Raw genomic sequence first — 21,724 nt, 5'->3', positions numbered from 1 at the left:
CTAAGGGCAATGTCCAAAACTATGGAGATCCTGGAGGTGAATAACTAAAAGGAAGCAGGTAGTTCCACAACAGTAGTAGCAACAAGCAAAGCTACAAACCAGCTAGAAGTTTAACAGAGAGAACGAGGCAAAGAAAAAGGCAGTAAGATTCCTCAAGGTAAGCAGCACAAGTCTCAAAGGCTGGCAACACTTCGCTTCTGCAGAGACCTGACTTTAATGCAATCAATCTATGGAGCAATTTATGCCCTGGGATGTCGGCGAAAACAACAGAGCAATAAGCTAGCAGTCAGTGGAGGCTGACAGCTGGCGGTGACAGCAATAGAGGCAGACCAGCCAAAAGCTTAATGGGGAGATCAGGAAAAGAGGCAAAGAAAACAAGGCCAAAACCAATCAGCTCTGGTGGTCAGGGAGACTGCACATGACTTTGAGAGGGCCCAGATGTTGGATTCATCAGACAGAGTTTAAAGCAGCTATTATAAATATGTTCAAAGAACTAAAGGAAATCATGTTTCAATAATTACAGGAAGGTATTATTACAATGTCTCATCAAGCGAGAATATCAATGAAAAATAGGAATTACACAAAATAATCAAATGAGAAAATATGAATACTAGTAAAGAGCATAACTGCATATTTCTTCTCCTTTCTTCCCTTAATTTAAAAAGCAATTACACATACAACATGTATATAACTGTATTGTTGGGTCTATAACATAGAAAACAAAATATATTTGACAGTAACAGCACAAAGGAGACATATGGAAACAAACTTTATTGGAGTAAGGATATAACATCATATGGTATAAATCAAATCTACATGAGGTAACATCGACATATATACACTACAAATGTAAAATAGATAGCTAGTGGGAAGCAGTTGCATAGCACAGGGAGATCAGCTCAGTGCTTTATGACCACCTAGAGGGGTGCGATAGGGAGGGTGGGAGGGAGGCACAAGAGGAAGAGGATATGGGGATATATGTATACATATAGCTGATTCACTTTGTTATACAGCAGAAACTAACACAACATTGTAAAGCAATTATACTCCAATAAAGATTAAAAAAAAATCCTACATGAGGAAATGAAGAGAACCAGGAATAATACATAAGGTCAGTACAAAAACGATAAAGGGGTTTTCCTTTCTCATCTCAGTTTATTTAAAAAAGACTATAAATCATATAAAATATTTATAACAATTTATTCTGGGGTAACATATAGCAACATATATAACGAGGATGGAGTAGAGCTATATAAAGAATAAAGTTTCTATATACTGCTTAAATTAAGTTAGTGTAAATCTGAAGCAGATTTTGATAAGATGTATAACGTAAACTTAGAGCCATCACTAAGAAAATAACTCAAAAAAAAATTAAAAATAACAAAAGCAATTAAAATGTTACAATAGAATATACTCAATGCAGAAGAAAACAGTAACGTAGGTACAGAAGGATAAAAAGACATGAGACACAGAGAAAACAAAATGCAGGGCCTTCCTGGTGGCACAGTGGATGAGAGTCCACCTGCCAATGCAGGGAGACGGGTTCGTGCCCCGGCTCGGGAAGATCCCACATGCCGCGGAGTGGCTGGGCCCATGAACCATGGCTTGGGAAGATCCCACATGCCGCGGAGCAGCTGGGCCCGTGAGCCATGGCCGCTCAGCCTGCGTGTCCGGAGCCTGTGCTCCACAACGGGACAGGCCACAACAGTGAGGGGCCCGTGTACCGCAAAAAAAAAAAAAAAAAAAATGCAAAATGGCAGACATAAATCCAACCATAACAAACACATTGAATGTGAACGGACTAAGCAATATAATCAAGAGGCAGAGACTGTGGGAATCGATTAAAAAAGAACAAGATCAAATTAAATACTGTCCACAAAAGACACACTTTAGATCCAAAGACACAAATGGGATAAAAATAAATGGATGGAAAAAGACCCTGCAAACAGCAACCACAGAAGAACTGAAGTGGATATACTAATATCAGCTTCTAAAATAATTTTAGAGATGAAGAGAAACATTTTATAACAAAGGGTCAATCCATCAGTAAGACATTAAAATTATAAACATATGTGTACCTTATAACAGACCTTCAAAATACTTGAAACAAAGCTGACAGAAACAAAGAGAGAAAAAGGCAATTCAAAACTAGCTGGAAGATTTCAATACTCCATTTTCAATAGCAAATAGAACTAAGCAGAAAAACAAAAAGGAAATAGAAAACAAACCCAATAAACCAACCAGACCTAAAAAACATCTAGAGAATACTACATTTGACAACAGAATACATGTTCTTCTAAGGCACACATGGAACACTCTCCAAGAGAAACCATATGCTAGGCCACAAAACAAGAATCAACAAATTTAAAATAAGTGAAAGCACACAAAGTATGTTCTCTGACCACAATGGAATTAAATTAGAAATCGATTACAGAAGAAAATTTGGGAAATTCACAAATATGTGGAAATTAACATACTCCTAAATTACCAATAAGTCAAAGGAAGAAAACAAAAGGAAAATTAGAAAATGCTTGAAATGAATAAAAACAAAAACACAACATATCAGAACCTACGGGATGGAACTTGCACAAACGCCTTAGATAGCCTCATCCCCCAGAGGGCAGACAGCAGAAGCAAAAAGAACTACAATTCTGCAGCCTGTGGAACAAAAACCACACTCACAGAAAGACAGACAAGACGAAAAGGCAGAGGGCTATGTACCAGATGAAGGAACAAGATAAAACCCCAGAAAAACAACTAAATGAAGTGGAGATAGGCAATCTTCCAGAAAAAGTATTCAGAATAATGATAGTGAAGATGATCCAGGACGTCAGAAAAAGAATGGAGGCGAAGATTGAGAAGATGCAAGAAATGTTTCACAAAGATCTAGAAGAATTAAAGAACAAACAGACAGAGATAAACAATACAATAAATGAAATGAAAAATACACAAGGAATCAACACCAGAATAACGGAGGCAGAAAAACGGATAAATGACCTGGAAGACAGAATGGTGGAATTCACTGCTGCGGAACAGAAGAAAAAAGAATAAAAAGAAATGAAGACAGCCTAAGAGACCTCTGGGGCAACATTAAACGCAACAACATTCGCATTATAGGGGTCCCAGAAGGAGAAGAGAGAGAGAAAGGACCCAAGAAAATATATGAAGAGATTATACTCGAAAACTTCCCTAACATAGGAAAGGAAATAGCCACCCAAGTCCAGGAAGCGGAGCGAGTCCCATACAGGATAAACCCAAAGAGAATCACGCCGAGACACAAAGTAATCAAATTGGCAAAAATGAAAGACAAAGAAAAATTACTGAAAGCAACAACGGAAAAACAACAAATAACATACAAGGGAACACCCATAAGGTTAACAGCTGATTTCTCAGTAGAAACTCTACAAGCCAGAAGGGAGTGGCATGATATACTTAAAGTGATGAAAGGGAAAAAACTACAACCAAGATTACTCTACCCAGCAAGGATCTCATTCAGATTTGACGGAGAAATCGAAAGCTTTACAGACAAGCAAAACCTAAGAGAATTCAGCACCACCAAACCAGCTCTACAACAAATTCTAAAGGAACTTCTCTAAGTGGGAAACACAAGATAAGAAAAGGACCTACAAAAACGAACCGAAAACAATAAAGAAAATGGTCATAGGAACATACATATCAATAATTACCTTAAATGTGAATAGATTAAATGCTCCAACCAAAAGACACATATGCTGTCTACAAGAGACCCACTTCAGACCTAAGGACACACAGAGACTGAAAGTGAGGGGATGGAAAAAGATATTCCATGCAAATGGAAATCAAAAGAAAGATGGAATAGCAATACTCATATCAAACAGACTTTAAAATAAAGAATGTCAGAAGAGACAAGGAAGGACATTACATAATGATCAAGGGATCAATCCACGAAGAAGATATAAAAATTATAAATATACATGCATCCAACATAGGAGCACCTCAATACATAAGGCAACTGCTAACAGCTATAAAAGAGGAAATTGACAGTAACACAATAATAGTGGGGGACTTTAACACCTCACTTACGCCAATGGACAGATCATCCAAAATGAAAATTAATAAGAAAACACAAGCTTTAAATGACACAAGAGACCATAGAGACTTAATTGATATGTATAGGACATTCCATGCAAAAACAGCAGATTACACTTTCTTCTCAAGTACGCATGGAACATTCTCCAGGATAGATCACATCTTCGCAAGGTCACAAATCAAGCCTCAGTAAATTTAAGAAAACTGAAATCATATCAAGCATCTTTTCTGACCAAAACGCTAAGATGAGAAATCAATTACAGGGAAAAAAATGTAAAAAACACAAACACATGGAGGCTAAACAATACGTTACTAAATAACCAAGAGATCACTGAAGAAATCAGAGGAAATCAAAAAATACCTAGAAACACATCACAATGAAAACACGACGATCCAAAACCTATGGGATGCAGCAAAAGCAGTTTTAAGAGGGAAGTTTATAGCTATAAAAACCTACCTCAAGAAACAAGAAAAATCCGAAATAAATAAATTTAACCTTACAGCTAAAGGAACTAGAGAAAGAAGAACAAACAAAACCCAAGGATAGCAGAAGGAAAGAAATCATAAAGATCAGAGCAGAAATAAATGAAATAGAAGCAAAGAAAACAGCAAAGATCTATAAAACTAAAAGCTGGTTCTCTGAGAAGATAAAATTGATAAACCATTAGCCAGACTCATCAAGAAAAAGAGGGAGAGGACTCAAATCAATAAAATTAGAAATGAAAAAGGAGAAGTTACAACAGACACCACAGAAATGCAAAGCATCCTAAGAGACTACTACAAGCAACTCTATGCCAATAAAATGGACAACCTGGAAGAAATGGACAAATTCTTAGAAAGGTATAACTTTCCAACACAGAACCAGGAAGAAACAGAAAATATGAACAGACCAATCACAAGTAATGAAATTGAAACTGTGATTAAAAATCTTCCAACAGGGCTTCCCTGGTGGCGCAGTAGTTGAGAGTCCGCCTGCCGATGCAGGGGACACGGGTTCATGCCCGGGTCTGGGAAGAACCCACATGCCGCGGAGCAGCTGGGCCCGTGAGTCATGGCCGCTGAGCCTGCGCGTCTGGAGCCTGTGCTCCGCAACGGGAGAGGCCACAACAATGAGAGGCCCGCGTACAGAAAAAAAAAAACAAAAAACCTTCCAACAAACAGAAGTCCACGACCAGATGGCTTCACAGGTAGGTGAATTCTATCAAACATATAGAGAAGAGCTAACACCCATCCTTCTCAAACTCCTCCGAAAAACTGCAGAGGAAGGAACACTCCCAAACTCATTCTATGAGGCCACCATCACCCTGATACCAAAACCAGACAAACATAGTACAAAAAAAGAAAATTACAGACCAATACCACTGATGAATATAGATGCAAAAATCCTCAACAAAATACTAGCAAACAGAATCCAACAACATATTAAAAAGATCATACACCATGATCAAGTGGGATTTATTCCAGGGATGCAAGAATTCTTCAATATATGCAAATCAATCAATGTGATACACCACATTAACCAACTGAAAAATAAAAAACATATGATCATCTTAAAAGATGCAGAAAAAGCTTTTAACAAAATTCAACACCCATTTATGATAAAAACACTCCAGAAAGTGGGTACAGAGAGAACCTACCTCAACATAATAAAGGCCACATATGACAAACCCCCAGCAAACATCATTCTCAATGGTGAAAAACTGAAAGCATTTCCTCTAAGATCAGGAACAAGACAAGGATGTCCACTCTCACCACTATTATTCAACATAGTTTTGGAAGTCCTAGTCACGGCAATCAGAGAAGAAAAAGAAACAAAAGGAATCCAAATCGGAAAAGAAGAAGTAAAACTGTCACTGTCTGCAAATGACATACTATACATAGAAAATCCTGAAGATGCCACCAGAAAACTACTGGAGCTAATCAATGAATTTGGTAAAGCTTCAAGAGACAAAATTAATGCAGAAATCTCTTGCATTCCTATATACTAATGATGAAAAATCTGAAAGAGAAATTAGGGAAACACTCCCATTTACCACTGCAACAAAAAAGAATAAAATACCTAGGAATAAACCTACCTAGGGAGACAAAAGACCTGTATCCAGAAAACTATAACACACTGATGAAAGAAGTTAAAGATGATATCAACAGATGGAGAGATATATCATGTTCTTGGACTGGAAGAATCAATATTGTGAAAATGACTATACTACCCAAAGCAATCTATAGATTCAATGCAATCCCTATCAATTATCAATGGCATTTTTTACAAAACTAGAACAAAAAATCTTAAAATCTGTATGGAGACACAAAAGACCCCGAATAGCCAAAGCAGGCTTGAGGGAAAAAAATGGAGCTGGAGGAATCAGACTCCCTGACTTCAGACTATACTACAAAGCTACAGTAATCAAGACAATATGGTACAGGCACAAAAACAGAAATATAGATCAATAGAACAAGATAGAAAGCCCAGAGATAAACCCATGCACCTATGGTCAACTAATCTATGACAAAGGAGGCAAGGATATACAATGGAGAAAAGGCAGTCTCTTCAATAAGTGGTGCTGGGAAAACTGGACAACTACATGTAAAAGAATGAAATTAGAACACTCCCTAACACCATACACAAAAATAAACTCAAAATGGATTAGAGACCTAAATGTAAGCCCGGACACTATAAAACTCTTAGAGGAAAACATAGGAAGAACACTCTTTGACATAAATCACAGCAAGATCTTTTTTGATCAACCTCCTAGAGTAATGGAAATAAAAACAAAAATAAACAAATGGGACCTAATGAAACTTAAAAGCTTTTGCACAGCAAAGGAAACCATAAACAAGACGAAAAGACAACCCTCAGAATGGGAGAAAATATTTGCAAATGAATCAATGGACATAGGATTAATCTCCAAAATACATAAACAGCTCATGCAGCTCAATATTAAAGAAACAAACAACCCAATCAAAAAATGGGCAGAAGACCTAAATAGACATTTCTCCAAAGAAGACATACAGATGGCCAAGAAACCCGTGAAAAGCCACTCAACATCATTAATTATTAGAGAAATGCAAATCAAAACTACAATGAGGTATCACCTCACACCAGTTAGAATGGGCATCATCAGAAAATCTACAAACAACAAATGCTGGAGAGGGTGTGGAGAAAAGGGAATCCTATTGCACTGTTGGTGGGAGTGAAAATTGATACAGCCACTATGGAGAACTGTATGGAGGGTTCTTAAAAAACTAAAAATAGAATTACGGTATGACCCAGCAATCCCACTACTTGGCATATACCCAGAGAAAACCATAATTCAAAAAGACACATGCACCCCAATGTTCACTGCAGCACTATATACAATAGCCAGGTCATGGAAACAACCTAAATGCCCATCGACAGATGAATGGATAAAGAAGATGTGGTACATATATACAATGGAATATCACTCAGCCATAAAAAGGAACAAAATTGGGTCATTTGTAGAGACGTGGATGAATCTAGAGACTGTCATACAGAGTGAATTAAGTCAGAAAGGGAATAACAAATATCGTATATTAACGCATATATGTGGAACCTAGAAAAATGGTACAGATGAACCGGTTTGCAGGGCAGAAATTGAGACACAGATGTAGAGAATAAACGTATGGACACCAAGGGGGGGAAGCGGTGGGGGGTGGCGGTGGTGGTGTGATGAATTGGGCGATTGGGATTGACATGTATACACTGATGTGTATAAAATGGATGACTAATAAGAACCTGCTGTATAATAAAATTTTAAAATTCAAAAAAAAGATTTGTAAATGTTGTTAATTTAGTTATTAACCTTTGCAAATTTTTATATTGCGTGTTTTACAACTTGTGTAATATATCAGCATATACTGTAACATTTTACAAAAAAGAAAAAGAACTTACATGGTGAATTAATTGAGTGCTTACAGGGAAATTTACAGTTGTAAATGCCTATATTAAAAAAGAGAAAACATAGGAAAACATTTTTCATGTATTGAGATACTTCTTAAATACCATAATGGAGTGGGGGAACAGGCCACAGAACTGGGGAAGGGTGTTAATAAAAAAAAAAAAGTACTTATCCAAAATACGAAAAGAATCCAAAATACAAAAAGAATTTCTTCAATTAATTTTTTATTTTTGTAAAGAGAAACAACACAAAGGAAAACTGATCAAACGATCTGAACAGGTACTTCACAAGATATATCCAAAAGTCAATAAACTTATGAAAAAATGGTAAACCTCTGAACTCATCAGGGAAATGACAATTAAAACCACAAATAACACCTCATATCCACCAGAATATCAAAAATAAATAATTTTAACAATTCCAGCTGTCGGTGAGGGTGTAGAGCAATGGGAACTCTCATATACTGTTCATGGGAATGTAAATTGTTACAACCACTTTGGGAAACTGGCAGTATCTACTAAAGGCAAACACACACATAGCCTATAACCCAGTAAATTTACTGTTAGGTATATACTCAACAGAAATTAATAGTACATGAAGAAACAGGTATAAATATGTTCATACAGCATTATTAGTCATAATAGAGAAGTGGAAACAACCCAAACATCTATCAACAGATTGCATAAATAAACTGTGGTATACACATACAAGTAATAATATAGAGCAATGAAAGTGAACAACAGTTACAGGAATTAACATGGATGAAACTCTAAAACATACATGAAACAAAAGCAGCTAGAAAAAGTATATATACTGTATGAGTCCGTTTATATAAAATTCAAAACAGGCATAATTAAGTCAGAATAGTGATTGCTTTGGAGGGAAGGGAGAAGGTAGTGAATGGCTGATGAATGCAGGAAGAGAGCTCTGAAATGCTGCCTATGTTCTATTTCTTAACTGAGTGGTCGTTACCTACATCGATTTATAGTAATTCACTGAGCATTATTTATCGTGTGCATTTTCTGTATGTATTAATATTGTGATACAATAATGAAAGGTAAAGCACCATATAACATTAAAAAATAAAATCAACTGAATCACAGTAAAATTAGAGTACTTGAACTTTAGAGAGTAATAATTTTTTAAAGACTGGGCTTTTGATATAAATATTAAGTTCAATCTCACTAGCAATCAAGACATACCAACTGAAACAAAATGATAACATTTAATAGTTAAACTGGAGGAAAACTGTCTAATTCCCTTCTCTAGGGAATACTCTGTTCATACCTATTGACAGAAATACGATTTCCTTCCTTCCCACTTTTCCTTTTTAAAAAACTTTCCTTCACAGCACTGGAGAGGGCTGCTCTATGATCCACAGGAGAATAGTGCTACTGTGGTTCCTGAATTTCCAGTTTCTAGTTCAGTCCCCTTGAGACCTAAATGGGTTCTAAGAGACACTCAGCCCTATATCCTTCTAATAATAAATTTGTTTTGCTGAAGTTTTTTTCTAGCAACCAAATGACCAATGAATATAACACCTTGATATAGGATAGGCTACAACCACATTACATAATAATTCTGTTTATATCAGAAGTTGAAATTGGCATCACAAATTGTTTTATCTGACCCACAAAGTGTTTTTTTTTTTTAAGTATAAATTACATGTTATGAATTGTAGTCTTCCTCACTAGACTCTGCCCAAGCTCCTAGGAGACAAGGACTATATCTTACATACCTTTGTTTACCCAGTGCTATGCTCCAGGTCCAAAAATACTTGCTGAATGAATAAACAAACTATGCCAATAAGGTTTCTATAAAACTCTAAAGCTCTGACAATTGATTCACTTCTGAGAAGCAATAACAGATTTTAAAATCCTGGTTATCCCATAGGGAAAACAATAGTGACAATACACATTAAATGACATTAAAAAATTCATGCCCTTTTGCCCAATAAAGCAAATCCTTAAAATGTAAAATAAAGAAATAAATCAAAGGAAGAAAAATTGTATGTATAATAAATACCACAATATTATATAGTGAAAAGAAATGAGACTAACAATTATGATTATCACTTGAAATCTGCCTCTGTCATACACAACCCTGCTAGGATTCTTCAACAAGCCAGGGAGACAATCTATGTATGTCAAGTGTACTCTGGTCATAAGGATCTTAATCCAGATGGTACTTGTTCCCTATTCTTGACATTGAAACAAAGAAGAAAAAATTTTTAATTCTAAAGCATCCTTGTATCTAAATATAATAGTAACAGTTAACACATACTGACTTGTTAACACGCCACAAATTTCTCATTTAATTCTCACAACCTTATGAAATAGTTACTATCTCTTATCTCATCCTACAATCAAGAAAACCTAGGAATTCACTGGCAGTCCAGTGGTTAAGACTCCACGCTTCCACTGCAGGGGGCACAGATTTGATTCCTGGTCGGGGAACCAAGATCCCAAAAGGCGCATGGCCAAAAAAAAAAAAAGCATTTAAAAAAAAAAAAGAAAGAAAGAAAATCTACAGATGCATGGAGAGGTTAAGTAACTTACTACAGTAAGTGGCAAAACCTAAACTGATATCCGGATCTAACAAATACGTGCTTGTAACTACTTCTACATAATAATGCTTCTAACATAAGGTACCAATATCTAAGTATAAAAAACTAAGTATAATGCTGTCAACTAGGTCAGAGAAGTAGGAGACACTGATAGGAAAGAGAAGTAGGGGGCCAAGAGCTTGCCGAGGACTGCCATTCATTAGCCTTTTGGGTTTGTTGTTTGAAACTATAAAATGAAAAATTTTTAAATAGTGAGAGAAATGCCCGGAGAAAATATAATAAAGCATTTGATAAATTGGATTAGATACATGTTCAGTATGAAGATCGCAACCCTTTGGTTAACTGCAAGGCACTGTGTTAATAATATTTAAGCCCAGTAATTCCTAGGATGAGGTGAACCCCGCCTGGTTCAAAAATACATGCCTATCTCACGCATTGCTGCTATATGAGTGGAACACAATTCTTCAAATAATAATTTGGCAATAGTTATCAAAAGCCTTTAATTGTTTTATACTTTTTGCCCTGATAATTCCATCACTGGGAATCCTCTTCGGGGGGTGGGGGGAGCTTTTACTCACAGATATTATATCAATATCTATTGTAGCCAAAAAGTAAAAGTAAAAAGAAAAGAAATAACCTAAATAACTAACTATGGTAGTTAAGATGTTTTTGTTCACCATGATCCATTCCTCAGGAAAACTACCATTCACCTAATTTGTGTGACCTTCAGTGGTCCGTCAATCATGGCTTTCTGTGGATTCCCCAACTCACTCTACCTACAGCCATAGTGGCTACCTTGCTGTACATCTCCCAGGTACCAGTGACTGGTTAAGGAACTGACAATCATAATACATCAGCATCAACCCAGAAGTGACATGTGGACATTAGGAAAAAGTTTTGTCTGTCAAGTGTGGTTGCTAAGCCAAAGGTATGTGACTGGGCTCCAGAAGCAAGAGGCTAGAAGAACCCAGAAATGGAGTCAAGAGGCTCAGTGACATTATTTGAGATGTTGGATCTAAGCTGTTTCCAAAGCCATTCCATCCTCCTCCACACATATAATTCCCAGTTATGTGAACCAGTAAATTCCTTTTTTAACTTACCAAAGCTTGTGTTAAGTTTTTATCACAGGTAAGCAAAAGAATCATGACTAACGCACTACCAAAAGAAGAATGGTTAACTAAGTAAATTAGAGTACATCCATTCAGTATCCCTGTGGTTAAAATTCAGTGGAATAACGCTAACAGAATAGTATAACAGTTAAGAGCATGCACTCAGGAGCCTAGTCTGAATCCTGACTCTGCTACATATTCTCTATGTGTCCTTGGGTTAGTTAGTTAACCTCTCTGTGGCTCAATTTCCTCATCTGTAAAATAGGGATACAATAGTACCTACTTCATGACTGTTAGAAGTAAATGAGTTACTATTTACAAAGTGCCTAGAACAAGTCCTATCATTAATAAGTATATGTATCTTTTAAATAAATGAGATAAGCAAAAATATATATACAAAGTTAACTAAACCATGTAACTTCACTGATGTTTTTTAAAATCTGTGCACAGAAAAAGGAAAAACTATGTTTTTAAAAAAGCAAAAATACCCTATTTGTCAAAAAAAAAAAAAAAAAAGAAACATGCCTCAGGTCTCATGAAAGACAGGATGAATCTGATCGGCCTCATACAAATCCCCTTGACCTTCTCCAGAGGCACCATATTCACCATCAGACAAGAAGCACATACATAGTGTCAAGTGTGGAATTCTGAAATCACAATGTATGACATTAAACACAATACCAGCAAATACCAGGTTAAAGTTTAATTTAAACCTAGAAGTCATTTCTCCAACTAAACTAGTTTCCAGGGAAAGGTACAAATTTATGAGCAGAACGAACTCTTAATAATCCATATAAATGAAGGAGAACAAATATTATGTCAGCCCCCAAAACCACTCATATTTGGCTTTGCACTGCATCTTTGTAGCATACAAGCACTTTAACTTAAATAGAGGTATAACCTGTCTTCGTGAAATTCACAAAATTTCAAACCTAATAGCGAAGCCACATTGAGAAGATTTAAGTTTCACAACCTACCACCTATTTCAGATCTGCATCTTTCTACATCATGCTTTGAATTCCTATCAACCCTTTCAAATTCTTTCTCTCATTAGATACACTAAATAATACATGTTACCAAGGGATCTGTTTTGTATGCAATAAGGTAATTAAAGCTTTAAGTGTTTTAAAAAATACTTCTTATAAGATGAATCAGATTAAGCTTCAAGCTTCCTTTCCCTGCCATATTGAATACTAATAAAACTCAAACATCTGCCACTAAAGCATCTCAATTTTGTTCAGAGCCTCATGCACCAGGTTAAAACCCTCCACAATAAGTGGACTATTCCTATATGGACAGTCAAAAATTCTCCATTCAAATTCTAATGTTTATTTGTTATTGATGTGGTGAGCTTATGAGGTCAAAATATTAAGATAAATGGCATCCCAATTTAATTATTAAATATGAAAGTAAGATTTTTCATTAGTATACCTCTAACATTTTCCATGAAACGTAAGATCTGTACAAATTGGTTTTGGATTTTTCTTCTTTTTAATCTTATCTCCACATACATACAAAACTCATGCAAAAAAATAATAATGACAAAGTTTACCAGTAAACTGAATGAGCCTAAAAGACTGATTGATTAGTAAATTAAAATATCTTAAGGAAAAACTAAGAAATTACCCAAAACTAAATTTCCATATCTTAGGCAATATATCCCAGTGGTTAAAATGCAGACTTGATTCAAATCTCAGCCCTAACATTTACTACTCTGTGTCATACTGGGCAAGTTTCTTTACTTCTCTGTGCTTTGGTTCCTCATCTGTAAAATGAGAATGATAATTGTATATACCTCACAGAGTTACGAGAATTAAATGAATTAACATGTGCAAACAATAAACTTTAGCTATTATTGTTACCCATTATCACTCTCTAAAATATAACTTGCCTATGAATTACTAAAATGAGTATCTCCCTGGGTCTGAAATACGTGCATATTAAGTATATAATCACTCCGTTTAAAAAAAAAAAGCTTTAACAGATCTTCAACAAAACTTTTTGTTAGGTGCCACCTCTATAGAGCAGCAGTCCCCAACCTTCTGGCACCAGGGACCAGTTTTGTGGAAGACAATTTTTCCACGGACAGGGGTGGGGAATGGTTCAGGAGGTAATGCAAGCGACGGGGAGCAGCAGATGAAGCTTTGCTCACTCGACGTCACTCACTTCCTGCTATGCAGCCCGGTCCCTAGCAGGTCCCTAACAGGCTGCAGACCACAGCTGTAGCGGTCTCCCGGGGTTTGGGGACCCCTGCTCCAGAGGACATCCTACTACGCACTGAGAATATGGAAATGAACAAAACATAGTCTCTGAATTCAAGACCTTTCTGTCTAGTACACAAAAAAATAAAACTATAATAAAAGGTAGTATGACAAAGGTGCTATGAAATAGACAATCCTATATGACACTAAGGAGCAGAGGAATCTAACTCGGGGGGAAACACCCCAGAAATAATTTCTGAGAAACAATCACCTAGTTACTTCACTTCAGGGCACCACATTATTATTTATGTAATTTACACAGCTTTTAATATATTCATAACAGTATTTTAGAATATAGATCATTAAAAAGACAAGATCACCTAGCATACTACTGCTTACCATGCTCATAAATAAACTTAAAAATCTTTTGGTAATAATGAAGATGAGTATCTTCTCTTAACAAATTATAACATAACCTTGAAAAGGTCACATTGCTTCTTCAAGAAACATTTTTCTCACCAATAAATGAAAGCTACAAACTTTCCTCCAGTAAATTATAATTAGTGCTAATGTCAAACGAATAATATTTTTGAGCTGTTAGAGAACTCTGAAGGCTTCGAATTCAACTCCCTCATTTTACAGATGAAAAGGAGCCACAAAGTATAATGGAGAAAGCACTAAGCTGAAAGTCAAAAAACTGAATCTTGGTCCCACCTCTCCTACAGTAAAAGCCTGGGCAAATTATCTAAGTTTCCTCATCTGTAAAATGAGAGGTTTGGATTCATTTGCTTCCAAGGTCCCTTTCAGCTCTGTAATTCTCATTTTATGAAACTGAAGCAGAGAGATAGGCAACTTGCCCAAAGTCACCCAGTTAGTTAATGGCAAAATTGGGACTACACCTGGATTCCAATTATCAATGCACTTTCTCTTCTCTACCATACTACTTCTCCTACTTCACCATTCCTCTAAATTATTCTAAGATTTCTGGAAATTATTAAAGAGCATGAAGGAGTTTATTAAACTAAATGACTTAATCCTATGGCTCTTCTATAGAAAATGAGCTTTAAGTCTAAATGCAAGAAATACATGAAGTCTCAAGCTGTGTCACTTACTACACTTAAGTTGACCCCAAGAAAGTTACAGGAGTTTAACCTTGACTTCCCAGCACCTAAAATCTAACCTTTCAATACACCTCACAGAAGACATTATGTTCCATATTAAATTAAAATATGAACTGCTATAGGTAATGATAGCCATTACATGCATAATTCTCTCAATAAGATGAGAATTTAAATTCTTCACTTTATGTTCTGGTTTTATTTAATATGCATTTTTAAATTCAAGAGAGATCAATTTAAATGCTTTGCCTTCATGCATCCTTTTTTCAGACTCTCTAGCTTTAAAACCATTAGATTAAACACATTACTTCTGAAATCACATACACAATTACAAATGAAGGACTATACAGACTGCTGACAGTTTCTCTTTCTGAACTGAAAATCAGCCCCCCACAGCATTCTAAAATTCTGTGCCCAAGTATATGACAACTCTACTAAACTGTATCGTAAGCAGCATCTGATTCCCTAAAATGTCTTCAGAGCTTATTATATTTCACAGGGAATTCATCAGGATTTCAAGACTGACAGTGTTGATTCCAGAAAATACAGAAAAATCCTCAGAGGAAAAGCACAATAAAAATGCAAAAGAGTAATAAAGTCAATGATAGTTTCATGCTACTGACTTAAGAGAATATTCAAAAACATTCATGGATATGTAAGTACAGTTTAACTATATTTACGAATTTTCAAAGGATCACAGAATGTTTGCAATTTTTAACTGGATGGGACCTTAAGTCACTTAATCTAATAGCACACAAAATAAGAATCTACAGAATTTATCTCTAGCTCCCCCAAAAAAGTCTCCGTAGTTTGCTTTAGATTCTTTAAAGCAGTTCTTTCATTGCTGGCCAAGTCTAGTAGTTATACAGTTTTTACATTCTTGTCAATAAATTATACTGAATTCATTCTGCGCCTTCCTAACTTTCACCTGCTGGTCCATCTTCTATAACAGCATAATGAACACATTCTCTCTTCAATTTATGTGATTGAAATGCCTGAAAACAGCTGTACTTTTTCCCACCCTTTAGTGTCTTCTTTAGTCTAAATGTATGGTCCACAGATTTCTTGTGGGTCCTGAAGACACTTCCGGGATAAAATGTACTTCCACATCACAAGTACCTTTAAAAAAACTGCCACTTGTCGAATTTTGGTGTAATATCAAAGAATAACTTCCAAAAAGACTATTAAAACAATTCTTTTGGGTTTCCCTGGTGGCGCAGTGGTTGAGGGTCCGCCTGCCGATGCAGGGGACACGGGTTCGTGCCCCGGTCCGGGAAGATCCCACATGCCGCGGAGCGGCTGGGGCCGTGAGCCATGGCCGTTGAGCCTGCGCGTCCGGAGCCTGTGCTCCGCAACGGGAGAGGCCACAGCAGTGAGAGGCCAACGTACCGCAAAAAAAAAATTAATTCTTTTGCAACTACATATCTGTGTGAAGTTGGATTCTCTTCATATGCCTCAATCAAAATATATCTTAACAGACTGAAAGAAGAAAATCCAGCTGTCTTCTAGTAAGCCAGAAATTAAAGTGATTTGTAAAAATATAAAACAATGCCACCAGCCTCACTGAAGCGTGTTTTTGTTTTAATTTTTGGCTGCATTGGGTCTTCGTTGCTGTGCGCGGGCTTTCTCTAGTTGCGGTGCGTGGGCTTATCATTGAGTGCAGGTTCAATGCAGGCTCTCATTGAGTGCAGGCTCAGTAGTTGTGGCGCACGGGCTTAGTTGCTCTGCATTATGTGGGATCTTCCCGGATCAGGGATCAAACCGGTGTACCCTGAATTGGCAGGCGGATTCTTAACCACTGTGCTACCAGGGAAGTCCCCTCACTAAAGTTGTTGTTTTAGACTATCTTCATTTTAAAATTTGTTAACATGTAATCAGATTGTTATTTTTAGATAAATATTTTTGAAGTTATTTCATTTCAAATATAGTAAATATCAATAGACATAACCCACATAAACCAAATCTCTTCCTCAATAATTTTTAAGGGAGTAAAGGGGTCCTGAGACCAAAAAGGCTAAAGCACAGCCTATTTCTCAGGGGCAGATTCACAGACTTCTATCTTGGATTTCCCTCTCTCCTCTAATATGTACATATGCCTCTGTAAGGGAGGCACCTACCACATATCTATATATTCATGAGCTAGAATCCTTAAACATACAACCCTGTCTTGCTCCAGCAGGTGACTTCAAGAAATTAAAGGGCCATCTGGTACATTTAACTGTTAACATCTCCCTACAGGTATTACTCAATCATCTGGAGTCAAATACTTTAACTCTTCTGTCTAAAGGATGCAATCTGTAAATATGGAAACAGAGAGCAAGTTTATTTAAACTGCAATATTATCTTTTTGACCAAACTACTTTCATTATTTATATAAAAGTAAAGCAAATTATTCATATCTGGCAAGATGAAACAGAAAAGCCAAGTCTTTTGTATAAGCATTTATTTGACTCTTAGCAGTAACCCATTCAAAAGTACCTATGTATTGATATGCAAAAAAAACACCTGCTCATCTAGCCAGTACACACACCAGGTTCCTCGGCCTCGGCCAACAAACCTGACCTTATTTGAAAATTTAATTTCTTAACTTCCCACATCCTTATTCACAGATTAGAAGATAAGGTGGGATAGAGAATTTAGCCACAGGTTTAAAAGACCCAATGTGAAATCTAGAGCTACACTGCTGAGCACCTCTCAGAGAATTTTAAGATTGATAAAGGAAAAGCTTTGGCACTCCGAGGGAAGAAAGAAGTCTATACTATATCATATAAATTCCTAAATCTTATGAGTTAGGCTTATAGATACTTATGGAACAACTTTGAAAATAGCCCATTTTCAAAGTAAAGTTTGCTTAAAAGGAGTTCTTCACATATGTAACTTTATATATGTACATATACATATGTGTGTATCTCTTTTAAGTTTAAAAATTTCTATTATATATTACATTTAATTGGCTCCATTTTTCAAGAAACAAAGTTTAGGGCTTCCCTGGTGGCGCAGTGGTTGAGGGTCCGCCTGCCGATGCAGGGGACACGGGTTCGTGCCCCGGTCCGGGAGGATCCCACATGCCGCGGAGCGGCTGGGCCCGTGAGCCATAGCTGCTGAGCCTGCGCGTCCGGAGCCTGTGCTCCGCGACAGGAGAGGCCTCAGCAGTGAGAGGCCCGAGTACTGCAAAAAAAAAAAAAAAAAAAAAAAAGAAAGAAAGAAACAAAGTTTATTCTCTCCTTGATACATACACTCAAGTTCCATTAATAGTAATGGTGCTTACTATCAGTCACCAGCAATCAAAGCTCTCAATTTACATCACTTTACACAACATACTAATGTTACTTGGAAAAGATGCAAAGCACTTGTTAAAATTAAAACTGGGATCACACTCAAAAGAAAATGTTTCCATCTTGATACCTAGGGCTTCATATATGCAATTCCTATTAGCGTTTGTGAAATCTGAAACTATAGCTTCAAGATGAATATATATAATCCTAGAGAGAATTAACAGTTTTAACTTACTTCCTGGTTGGTCAAAAAAAGCAATGTACCACTGTCACCATACAGGTACTTGGGTGTGAAGTATAACTTCCACAAAAGCATGTCCTGTTATTTCATTAGTAAATAGAGACACACTATTCTGGTTACATAAAAATCCAAACTGCTGGACAAAATTTCTGGTTATTTGGAGGGTCAAGCTAAATTATTCCAACCCCTGAAAAACTGCAGAATAGTATGAAAATTTTTTTAACTAGAGTTGAAGTAACCTCAGAAACTCACAATCTAGATTTTTCAGCCCCCAAATTATTAATTACAGATGTTAGATGAGCAATTCGACACTATGCCCTCAGTATCTAGCACAGTGCTTAGCTCACAGAAATGGCTCAGCAAATATTTAAGAAATGAATGAAAAAAAGATATAGCCTTAAAAGAGAGTCTTTCCCAAGACCATCATTTACTATCACTCATTACACTATCATTAAGCATCTTAATGAAAGTACAGACAAAAGTAAAAGCATGCTAAAAGCACCAACTGCTCTGTTTACAAAATAGATTTTAAAACATTCATTTACAAATTTTCAAATGCAAAAAGAAAAATCTCCAGGTGTACTAAATTTGAGTGAGTCAATAAATAAACTTTTATCTTCTAATAATCAGAACTCAGGGTTGGGGGTGAGATGGAAAGGGGAAATGTCATGTCAATGTATTCAACATGCTTAATGGATGCCATAAATCAAACCTTCCCCTGTATTTTCCAGAGCAAATTCATACCAATCTTTGAGCCTATTGTCACTTTCACACATGCTCACAGGAACAAAATGACAAAGAATGCTGTGCCTGAACCACTGGATTCAGGGCACAAACCACTTGATTAACAAATGTCAAGGCTCTGAGTCATAAATATTGACAGATATTTTCAAGATAAATTAATCCCACCGACTCATGCATAAATCAAAGCTCCTGGTATCTTTAAAGGATTCACTAGACTACTGGACTTCCAGACGTTTTTTCTGAAAATGTGGCTACAATCTCCCTGTGTGACACAACCGGCTGTGAACAACCCATTTACCAATTGCTGATGAATACCGCTAAACGTTTTCCAGACAAAAGAGCGTTAAACGTGATTCTACGCACATTTATTCTTCCCCCATAATTCTCCCAAATTTCATTTTATGTCGTATACTTAAAGTTAAATACAGCAAGTTGAAATTTTAGTCAAAAGCACTCCGATGTCTTACTAGCTGTGTAACTGCTACATCTGGTGGCAGCACACTTGCATGCAAGAAGCCAGAAAACTTAGAAAACAATTGTAACCGATCTGGTGCGTGTTTGCAGTAACCTTTACGCAGATATTTCCCACAAAACCCACGACCCTGTCAAAGAACCGTAGCCTACTTGCAGTAGAGAGAGAACGCACAAACACGCAGGAGATGATGGCGAAGCAAAGTTGCAACCATCTGGAGGGATGGTTTTAAAAGCCTGCCCACGAATCAGTCTGTCGTTTAAACTGCTCTAGGGGGCCAGGCAAGGGATCAAAGTCGGCTTTGATAATTTCAGAGGCTCCCCGCAAAGGGCAGAGTCCCTGCAAACGAGAGGCATCCTCCAGGTCCTGGGCAGCAAAGCTCGCAGAGCGGGGACCGCCTCTAGGGGAGGAGTGCGCGAGGGAAGGGGAGGGGGCTCGAGGATGAATGCTTCACCAAGAGGGAAAATCCACCAGAGACCCGAGGCCAGGAGGTTAAGAGTACTGAGTGTACTAGCAAATGGAGCAGAAAGGGGCTCGCGTCCGGGGTCAGGCTTCCCATCCCAGCAGGACTGGCTCTTAAGAAGCCCAGGCGAGTCTGTGCGCCGCGCCTCGCTCCGGCCCCTCCAGCGCGCACCCCCTCGTCGGTCTTCTCAGCCACCCGCGAACCACCACCCACACACGGAGCACTACCTCCCCGGAGCCGGGAGGCCTCGAGTCCACCTCGCCCCCTCCCCCACCCCGGGGTCGGAGGAAGGAGACGCGGGGGCGCGGGGACCGCGGCGCAGGAGGGGAGGCCCGCGAGCGGGCGCGGGCGCGACGGCGCTTACCTTCCCTGGGCCTCCCGGATGGCGGCGTGTGATTCAGCAGGGACCTGGCCGCCGTCGCCGAGCCCGGGGTTGGAGACGTGGAGAGCTGGGACCAAGATGGCGGCCCCTCCAAACTTCCACTGCTACTTTGGACACTCATCAAGCTACTTTCTGGGAACCCGACTCCCCCCCTGCGACGGCAGCGGCGGCAACGGCAACGGCACCGGCACCCGCCTCCGTCATGGCGGGGGCCGCGCTGAGGGCGAGCGAGAGAGCGAGGGCAGGGAGGGGAGATTCAAGGGGATGGGGGAGGAAACCGAGAAGGGGGGAGGTGGGGAGGGTAGAGGTGAGGGGAGGAGAGGGGACGGGGAGGAGGAAAAGGGGGAGAAGTGAGGGAGCCGGCGGGCGCGCCGGGAAAGAGGCAGAGGGAAGGAGCGCGGCGGCAGAGGTGTCGAGGGGGCGCCCGCTGGGGCCGGGGTCGGAGAGCGGGCGGAGCGCGGGCTGCGCCGGCAGAGAAGACTTCCGCGGGCGGAACCTGCCGGCACCTCTGCAGTGCGTCGGCCCCCGGCGTCGCCCGGGTGGCGGCGGCGGCGGCGGCGGCGGCGGCGGCGGCGGGTGGTGGGTGGCGGCTGAGGCGGCGGGGTAACCTCTGCATCAGTTACAGGCGGCGGCGGCGTCACGCGCCGCCTGTGCAAACACTATCGCGAGGCTCCTGCGCCTCCGGTAGCAGCGGCGGCGGCGGCGGCGGCCGCGGGAGCAGGCTTGGGGGAGGGACTGCCAGGGGTTGGGGGCGGGGGCGGGGGGGGCTGGGGAGGGAACGAGCGCGCGAGGGAGGAGACGCGGGCGCCGGGCGCTGCTGGCTCACCAGCGGATAGCAGCGCTGCTCGGGAGCCCGGCCGATCGACTGGCGTGCGCGGGGGTGGCCTTCCCGAGCCGGCCGGAGGGAGGCGCATCCCGCACGCGCCCCCGCCGCGCAGCACTGGCTCCCGCGCCCGATCCGCTGCCACCTGACTCCCCTTCTCTCTCGCGGAAGCGCGCCTGGCTTCCGACCCACACCCAGCCTGGAGAGAAATGCTTCTGCTCTCGCTGGGCTGTCGTTTCTCAGGAGTTCGATGTGCTCATTTCTCAAAATGGAACTGAAAAGTTGAGAGTCGCGTCTTTCTTGCCCCTCTGTACTGTGCAAAAAAACCGGTGTGCCTCTCCCCGT

At 39.2% G+C, this 21,724-nt stretch overlaps 1 protein-coding gene across 4 annotated transcripts in view; it reads right to left on the bottom strand.

Annotated features, from left to right (window-relative positions):
- The window catches only part of TLK1 (tousled like kinase 1), a 148,343-nt gene extending 127,666 nt beyond the window's left edge, over window positions 1–20,677 (bottom strand). For all 4 annotated transcript variants that reach the window (XM_089916685.1, XM_022570023.3, XM_089916686.1 and 1 more), the window contains exon 1: window positions 20,539–20,677. In XM_089916685.1, coding sequence (XP_089772811.1) covers window positions 20,539–20,677 — 139 coding nt within the window. The remainder of the gene's footprint in view (window positions 1–20,538) is intronic.
- Between the last annotated feature and the right edge of the window lie 1,047 nt (window positions 20,678–21,724).

The sequence above is a fragment of the Delphinapterus leucas genome, chromosome 8 (assembly GCF_059928025.1).
Source record: "Delphinapterus leucas isolate spDelLeu-1000000601 "Yukka" chromosome 8, BTC_Dleu_Yukka2, whole genome shotgun sequence".
NCBI lineage: Eukaryota > Metazoa > Chordata > Mammalia > Artiodactyla > Monodontidae > Delphinapterus > Delphinapterus leucas.
This window is presented reverse-complemented; position numbering and strand designations above follow the sequence as displayed.